At 52.2% G+C, this 9,137-nt stretch overlaps 1 protein-coding gene across 1 annotated transcript in view; it reads left to right on the top strand.

Annotated features, from left to right (window-relative positions):
* SLC39A13 (solute carrier family 39 member 13) overlaps positions 1-6,069 on the top strand; it is a 22,424-nt gene extending 16,355 nt beyond the window's left edge. The window contains 2 exon segments of the mRNA XM_075281832.1: positions 216-315; positions 4,248-6,069. Coding sequence (XP_075137933.1) covers positions 216-315; positions 4,248-4,323 — 176 coding nt within the window. The 3' untranslated portion in view covers positions 4,324-6,069.
* The last annotated feature ends 3,068 nt before the right edge of the window (positions 6,070-9,137 follow it).

The raw sequence follows: 9,137 nt of genomic DNA, 5'->3' as shown, positions 1-9,137 counted from the left end.
TTGAACACAGGCGCTCAGTAGAATATAGTCCCCTGGATAATCCCTTTAAGTGTAAGGGACTGAGCTTGCAGTACCTGTACTGGCCACTACACGGTGTTTGGAGCTGTGCATTGTACTGACTGCAGGGGGTGTCGGGAGTGGGACCCTGCTGATCAGCTAGTAAATGGTGCTAGTCCTGGTAGTGCGGCCCCTTAACCCCTTGTGTTACCCGGCAGGTGAAGCCGTGGCCTGGATCTTACCCTTCACATCGGGGGGCTTCCTGTACATAGCGCTGGTGAATGTACTGCCCGACCTTCTGGAGGAGAAGAACACACGGTAAGCCTGGTGGCATCTAGTCGCTGACTAACTCTGTCTTCTAACATCTGACACTTCTTGGCTAGAGAGAGGACGACTGAGTGTGAACAGCGGCGAGGGATGGATGGGGATTACATTGCTTTAAAGGGGTTGTTCAGTTCTGCACAGGTCATCAATAAGAGGTCAGTGGGGTCGGACTTGCCCCACCCCCACTGATCAGCAGCTTCTGTTTATATTGCGCAGAGTGTGATGTCATCGCAGTCTCATCTCCTCTCTTCTATAGCACAAGGCTGTAATTCCATTGTGTGGCCTCTTCGCACAGCTGATCAGCGGGGGTGCTGGGTGTTACTATTATCTGTATGATATTGAGAATGGATCACCAATAAAGCAGAACTGGACAATCCCTTTAAGAACATTAGCATTGCCGCCATTAGTCCTGGGCTCTCCTTGTGCACAGCAGGCTACTAGTTAGCCAGGTGAGAGGTCGGTCTAGTGGGGGGAGGGGGTGACTGTCGGATGGCGCCAGGTGCGGGATGTAACTCTGCTGTCTCTGTAGTGCCCCCTATTGGAGGTAGGTAACCCATAAGTCATTGTCTGACCGCAGGAGGAATAGAACGGCCGCTGCCCCCAGGCTCATGTTCCTTTGGCTATAACCCTTAGGATTCCTGGCAGTGTCTGGTGGGGGGGGCCTGTACTATACAGTGTACTGAGCTGGAAGCAGACAGGGGAATATATATATAGTACTGTATCTATATATTTATAGTGTGCATACAGCTGGTCAGTGCAGGTGCCGCCTGTCACACCCCACCCATCACATGCTCCCGGCCTGTACTATACAGTGTACTGAGCTGGAAGCAGACAGGGGAATATATATATATAGTACTGTATCTATATATTTATAGTGTGCATACAGCTGGTCAGTGCAGGGGCCGCCTGTCAGACCCCACCCATCACATGCTCCCGGCCTGTACTATACAGTGTACTGAGCTGGAAGCAGACAGGGGAATATATATATATAGTACTGTATCTATATATTTATAGTGTGCATACAGCTGGTCAGTGCAGGGGCCGCCTGTCATACCCCACCCATCACATGCTCCCGGCCTGTACTATACAGTGTACTGAGCTGGAAGCAGACAGGGGAATATATATATAGTACTGTATCTATATATTTATAGTGTGCATACAGCTGGTCAGTGCAGGGGCCGCCTGTCAGACCCCACCCATCACATGCTCCCGGCCTGTACTATACAGTGTACTGACCTGGAAGCAGACAGGGGAATATATATATAGTACTGTATCTATATATTTATAGTGTGCATACAGCTGGTCAGTGCAGGGGCCGCCTGTCAGACCCCACCCATCACATGCTCCCGGCCTGTACTATACAGTGTACTGAGCTGGAAGCAGACAGGGGAATATATATATAGTACTGTATCTATATATTTATAGTGTGCATACAGCTGGTCAGTGCAGGTGCCGCCTGTCACACCCCACCCATCACATGCTCCCGGCCTGTACTATACAGTGTACTGAGCTGGAAGCAGACAGGGGAATATATATATAGTACTGTATCTATATATTTATAGTGTGCATACAGCTGGTCAGTGCAGGGGCCGCCTGTCAGACCCCACCCATCACATGCTCCCGGCCTGTACTATACAGTGTACTGAGCTGGAAGCAGACAGGGGAATATATATATATAGTACTGTATCTATATATTTATAGTGTGCATACAGCTGGTCAGTGCAGGTGCCGCCTGTCACACCCCACCCATCACATGCTCCCGGCCTGTACTATACAGTGTACTGAGCTGGAAGCAGACAGGGGAATATATATATTGTACTGTATCTATATATTTATAGTGTGCATACAGCTGGTCAGTGCAGGTGCCGCCTGTCACACCCCACCCATCACATGCTCCCGGCCTGTACTATACAGTGTACTGAGCTGGAAGCAGACAGGGGAATATATATATAGTACTGTATCTATATATTTATAGTGTGCATACAGCTGGTCAGTGCAGGGGCCGCCTATCAGACCCCACCCATCACATGCTCCCGGCCTGTACTATACAGTGTACTGAGCTGGAAGCAGACAGGGGAATCCTATTAATATTATAAATGTGAAAGTTTGTGAGTTTGGATGTTTGTGTGTTTGGATGTTCGGATGTTTGTTCCTCAATCACGCAAAACCCGCTCGACCGATTTGGCTGAAATTTTCCACAAACATAGTTAATACACCCGATTGCGCAATAGGCTACTTTTCATCACAATAGCGCACATACGTTTGTGCCAGGACCCCCACAAACCCCAAACTCACACCACCATCTCTGCAATCTCACACACTTTGGACCATAGCAAGTCACAAAATTCCTATTGCCCTCTACAGCCTCGCCCCTAACCCCACACAATCACATATACATAATACTTTAACACTTTGCCCCTCACCTTACCGATACTCCAGGAGGCGCTCTATAACACTCCGGAGCAGCCATGTTTGCCGACCCCCACCACTCTGACAATCCGCGACACCGCCCACCCATGTCAATACCCCTAGGCGGTCTAATAAATGCAAAAAAAAAAGTTTAAAAAAAGTAAAAAAAATATAAAAAAATAAAAAGGATTAAAAATTCAAATCACCCCCCTTTCCCTAGAACACATATAAAAGTAGTTAAAAACTGTGAAACACATATATGTTAGGTATCCTCGCGTCCAAAATCGCCCGCTCTACAAAGCTATACAAATATTTTTCCTGTTCGGTAAACGCCGTAGCGGGAAAAATGGTCAAAAGTGCCAAACCGCCATTTTTTCACTGTTTTGATTCTGATAAAAATTTAAATAAAAAGTGATCAAAGCAATAACATTTCCCGAAAATGGTAGAACTACAAAGTACACCCGGTCCCACAAAAAAAGACGCCCTATACATCCCCGTACACGGACGTATAAAAAAGTTACGGCTGTCAGAATATGGCGACTTTTCAAAAAATAATTTTTTAACAGTTTTGGATTTTTTTTAAGGGGTCAAAATGTAAATAAAACCATATAAATTTGGTATCCCCGGAATCGTAACAAAACACAGAATAGAGGGGACATGTCATTTTGGTTGCACAGTGAACGCCGTAAAACCAAAGCCCGTAAGAAAGTCGCAGAACTGCATTTTTTCTTCAAATCCACCCCATTCTGAATTTTTTCCCTGCTTCCCAGTACATTATATAGAATAAATAATGGTGGCATCATGAAGAAAAATTTGTCCCGCAAAAATAAAGACCTCATATGGCTCTGGGAGTGGAGAAATAAAAAAGTTATGGGGTTTAGAAGGAGGGGAGTCAAAAACGAAAATCAAAAAATGCCATCGGCGGGAAAGGGTTAACTTCAAATCCTTCTGTCCCAAAGTCACTATGTAAAGTTTCTCACAACACCGTATATATAGCGGCTCTAATACAAAGTAACTGCAACACAAAAGTCTCACGGATTCTCTGAATTACAGCGAAAACAAGATACAAACTTACATTTCATATCCCATCCCTTATACACAGTACGAAAACCTTACCCGCGCCTGTATATACACACTGCTACAATCACCGCAGACCAAGTCGCGGGTACCAGCTAGTATATATATATATATATATATATATATATATATATATAGTACTGTATCTATGTATCTATAGTGTGCATACAGCTGGTCAGTGCAGGGGCCGCCTGTCACACCCCACCCATCACATGCTCCCGGGCTGTACAATGACGTGTATGGGGAGTTCACTAGTTGGGGCCCTGGAGCAGAGACTTGTAAAGCCCCAGGGCCATCGATTGACCTATAAGACTCCCCGCAGCGGCTGAGAAGAGAGATTTATTAGAATGTGACCAATCAGTGAGATAAGTTTGTGCCCCCCTGGTGCTCTTGCCCCCCACTCCTGTACTCACGTTGCTCTTCTCCATCTTCTCTCGCAGGAATTCTTTGGTTCAGGTTCTTCTGATCAGTTGTGGGATTGTTGTGATGACGGTTTTGTCCTTGACCGTGGAATGACGGCCGGAGATTGCTCGCCCCGGACACGACCATCCGACATGGGCTACTCGCACAACTGAAGGCCCGGGTGGGGCAGACCCCTGTGTACGATGTCCACCTCTGTACATGTTGCCCCTTCCCCACCTCTGATACCATCAACCTGACCACTAAAGGAGACGTTGCTGAACTCACTTAGGTTGCCCTCCCCCCCCCCTTCTGTTACTATGTGTCACCTATGTCTTCAGTGGAGCCTGCACCCCTTCCCTGTATACCTGCCAGACCTGTTACTATGTGTCACCTATGTCTTCAGCCCCCCCACATTTATACCTGCCGTCTATATATATATATATATATATATATATATATATATGATGTGTAGACGTCCTGTGTACTTCTGCCAGGTGTGCAGGTTCACTGAAGAGCGCGGGTTATCTCTGTCACGTTTTATGCCGTTCTGTTATAATGTTTCTTGTGGTCTCTTCAGAAAGCGATGGGGGGGGGTCTTGTATCTGAGTTCTCAGAGACCACACCCCCCCCCACCCCCACAAGGGACCAGGGCAGCCGCTATGTGACCCCGGTATTCCAGGCTCTCCTTACAGCTGATCGGCGCCTTCTATCCTGGCAGTGTTCAGGCCTTCCTGCTGTCACCACTAGAGGGAGCTCTGTCCATACCGTGCAGACAGCTCCCCCTAGTGGCCCATTGTGAGGACCTTGGCTTTGTTACATCACATGAGCGCCCAGTTCCTCTTGTCATTTATTTGGGGCCCAGACTCCGCCTCCTCATGGGGAACTTCTGGGTTAATTGGTTGTCCTCTCATTTCCGATGGGGATGGATGAAGACACCGATCCTGTCCGGCCTCTAACCCTACAGTGTGGATCCAGATGCTGATGCCAATTGCCCCATGTCAGGGGTAAAATTCAGAATAGACCCCGGATCATCTTACAAAAATCTAGAACCTGGAATATTTCTCTGGAAAGTCGTCCCCGTGGCCCTGTCCTTCTGCGTCCCCGTGGCCCTGTTGTGCAGCTGAGCCCTTGTTCTTGCTCCTCACACTCCCTCGTGTCTGCACGGTGCTCGGACATGTTGGTTTTAGTAGTAGGACTTTGCATTGTCTGTCCCTCTGTTGTACTTCCTGGAAATTCATTAATAGATTAACCATTGAGTGTCACTATTTTGGGGTCTGCCCCTTCACATTGTCCTCTCCGGGCCAGACCCTGTCAGCAAGGGAAATGGTAACAGTCAGTTGTTAATGTATGCAAACATTTCCAGGAGGAATAACAGGAGGTTTAAAGGGATTCTACCATTAAAAAACGATTTTCTGTAGGTAACACGTCGGAGTCACCTTTAGGCTATTCGTCTCCTACCTTTGGAAGTGATCGCCGCCGCGCCATTCATTTGAAATACTGGTTTGTACTGATATGCTAATTAGTTCTCTCGCAGCGATGGGGCGTCCCCATTGCTGCTCGATAACCGACGGCAGCACCGCCTCTATGGTCTTCTGTATCCTCCCCTTCCTTCTTCAGCTTGATGTCGGACGCCTGCGCAGTACGCTCTGTTCGGCGAAGACTTCGAGGAAATGCACGAAATTGCGGTGTCGGCACTATGGCCGCGGGCATGCGCAGTAAAGTTCGCCGAACAGAGCGTACTGCGCAGGCGTCCGACATCAAGCTGAAGAAGGAAGGGGAGGATACAGAAGAAGACAGAGGCGGCGCTGCAGTCGGTTATCGAGCAGCAATGGGGACGCCACCATCGCTGCGAGAGAACTAATTAGCATATCAGTACAAACCAGTATTTCAAACGAATGGCGCAGCGGCGATCACTTCCAAAGGTAGGAGACGAATAGCCTAAAGGTGACTCCGACGTGTTACCTACAGAAAATCGTTTTTAATGGTAGAATCCCTTTAATAGAAGTGTCCGTGTCCGTGACGTCCTCATTATGATTCCACGTATTACGGAATGGCTGTCATAGGTCAATGTGGGAGGAGCGATGGAGGAGGGTCACCCCGCCCCCCTCCCCCCCCCGCGCCCCCGCTATTAGAGATGTACAGACCTCGTTATGGGAAGATTTTAGGAGATTCTTTTGCATGTTCTAAAAATGAATAATAAAGTTTTCTATTTATGATAAAGATAAAAGAATTCTACTATTCCTAGAAATGGCGTCATCTCCTTATTGTGGGGGGGCTCCGGCACAGAACAGTGCGCTGCATTCAGTCCCCCACATGTGCCCCTGGAGGTCAGAGGTCACGGCATTGCTCAGCAGATGATTTTGCAGTTTATTTCTCCTGCAGCGACCACTACTGGTGGAATATGGTATTACAGACACCTGGGGACCATTTTGGGCAGAGCATCAGTTCTCCATGAGGGGTGATGAGTGGGACTATTGGAGCGCATATAATGATGGGGTTCTGGTCTCTTGCCCTGTGGCAGACTTGGCTCCATATTTCGGGCCATGTGCATTATGTAGTGGCTGCTGATAAATCACCTTTAAGTGGCCATGTCAGGGTTAATCTCCCGCCCAGATGAAAGCTGCGACACTTACTAATAAAGTTATGTTTGTTACACGGGGTCCGACATCTGTAGTAAAGGGATAAATGAATGACCAGCAAGAATAATGAGAGACATGGCTCAGACCAAGTTCACACAGGGACAGTCTGAGCAGCTGCGACATGCACCGAACCTCAAACCCCCGCACCCGAATCTCCCCCATTTACCCGCAGCTTTGGAAATCGCAAGAGAAAAGCATAAGGGGGCACCCAAAAGTCCATATGGTCAGGACCACAACGGGGGCCCCCAGCTGTCTGATATATTGGGGTTATCCTCATACATTGGGGTCCGGCTGATATATTGGGGTTATGTTGGTTATTATGTTGGTATGTTTCTATCACACGAACATATATCCTCAGCATCACCCCTGTGTCCAGTCTAACTGTATTTCTCTGTACCTGCTATTATCATTCAAGCATTCTGTTGGTATGTTTCTAAGAATTTTGTAGCCATTATATCACTTGTGATACCTGTCTGTCTGTACACCCTGCTGCGCTCCCCCTGTCTGTACACCCTGCCGCGCTCCCCCTGTCTGTACACCCTGCCGCGCTCCCCCTGTCTGTACACCCTGCCGCGCTCCCCCTGTCTGTACACCCTGCCGCGCTCCCCCTGTCTGTACACCCTGCCGGGCTCCCCCTGTCTGTACACCCTGCCGGGCTCCCCCTGTCTGTACACCCTGCCGGGCTCCCCCTGTCTGTACACCCTGCCGCGCTCCCCCTGTCTGTACACCCTGCCGCGCTCCCCCTGTCTGTACACCCTGCCGGGCTCCCCCTGTCTGTACACCCTGCCGGGCTCCCCCTGTCTGTACACCCTGCCGCGCTCCCCCTGTCTGTACACCCTGCCGGGCTCCCCCTGTCTGTACACCCTGCTGCGCTCCCCCTGTCTGTACACCCTGCCGCGCTCCCCCTGTCTGTACACCCTGCCGCGCTCCCCCTGTCTGTACACCCTGCCGCGCTCCCCCTGTCTGTACACCCTGCCGCGCTCCCCCTGTCTGTACACCCTGCCGGGCTCCCCCTGTCTGTACACCCTGCCGGGCTCCCCCTGTCTGTACACCCTGCCGCGCTCCCCCTGTCTGTACACCCTGCCGCGCTCCCCCTGTCTGTACACCCTGCCGCGCTCCCCCTGTCTGTACACCCTGCCGCGCTCCCCCTGTCTGTACACCCTGCCGGGCTCCCCCTGTCTGTACACCCTGCCGCGCTCCCCCTGTCTGTACACCCTGCCGCGCTCCCCCTGTCTGTACACCCTGCCGGGCTCCCCCTGTCTGTACACCCTGCCGGGCTCCCCCTGTCTGTACACCCTGCCGGGCTCCCCCTGTCTGTACACCCTGCCGCTCTCCCCCTGTCTGTACACCCTGCCGGGGTCCCCCTGTCTGTACACCCTGCCGGGCTCCCCCTGTCTGTACACCCTGCCGGGCTCCCCCTGTCTGTACACCCTGCCGCGCTCCCCCTGTCTGTACACCCTGCCGGGCTCCCCCTGTCTGTACACCCTGCCGGGCTCCCCCTGTCTGTACACCCTGCCGGGCTCCCCCTGTCTGTACACCCTGCCGCGCTCCCCCTGTCTGTACACCCTGCCGGGCTCCCCCTGTCTGTACACCCTGCCGGGCTCCCCCTGTCTGTACACCCTGCCGGGCTCCCCCTGTCTGTACACCCTGCCGGGCTCCCCCTGTCTGTACACCCTGCCGGGCTCCCCCTGTCTGTACACCCTGCCGGGCTCCCCCTGTCTGCCGGGCTCCCCCTGTCTGTACACCCTGCCGGGCTCCCCCTGTCTGTACACCCTGCCGGGCTCCCCCTGTCTGTACACCCTGCCGCGCTCCCCCTGTCTGTACACCCTGCCGCGCTCCCCCTGTCTGTACACCCTGCCGCGCTCCCCCTGTCTGTACACCCTGCCGCGCTCCCCCTGTCTGTACACCCTGCCGGGCTCCCCCTGTCTGTACACCCTGCCGGGCTCCCCCTGTCTGTACACCCTGCCGGGCTCCCCCTGTCTGTACACCCTGCCGCGCTCCCCCTGTCTGTACACCCTGCCGGGCTCCCCCTGTCTGCCGGGCTCCCCCTGTCTGTACACCCTGCCGGGCTCCCCCTGTCTGTACACCCTGCCGGGCTCCCCCTGTCTGTACACCCTGCCGCGCTCCCCCTGTCTGTACACCCTGCCGCGCTCCCCCTGTCTGTACACCCTGCCGCGCTCCCCCTGTCTGTACACCCTGCCGCGCTCCCCCTGTCTGTACACCCTGCCGGGCTCCCCCTGTCTGTACACCCTGCCGGGCTCCCCCTGTCTGTACACCCTGCCGGGCTCC

Source organism: Leptodactylus fuscus, chromosome 7 (genome assembly GCF_031893055.1).
Source record: "Leptodactylus fuscus isolate aLepFus1 chromosome 7, aLepFus1.hap2, whole genome shotgun sequence".
Lineage (NCBI taxonomy): Eukaryota > Metazoa > Chordata > Amphibia > Anura > Leptodactylidae > Leptodactylus > Leptodactylus fuscus.
The sequence above is the reverse complement of the archived record's forward strand: the minus strand, read 5'-3'. Positions and strand labels throughout refer to the sequence as shown.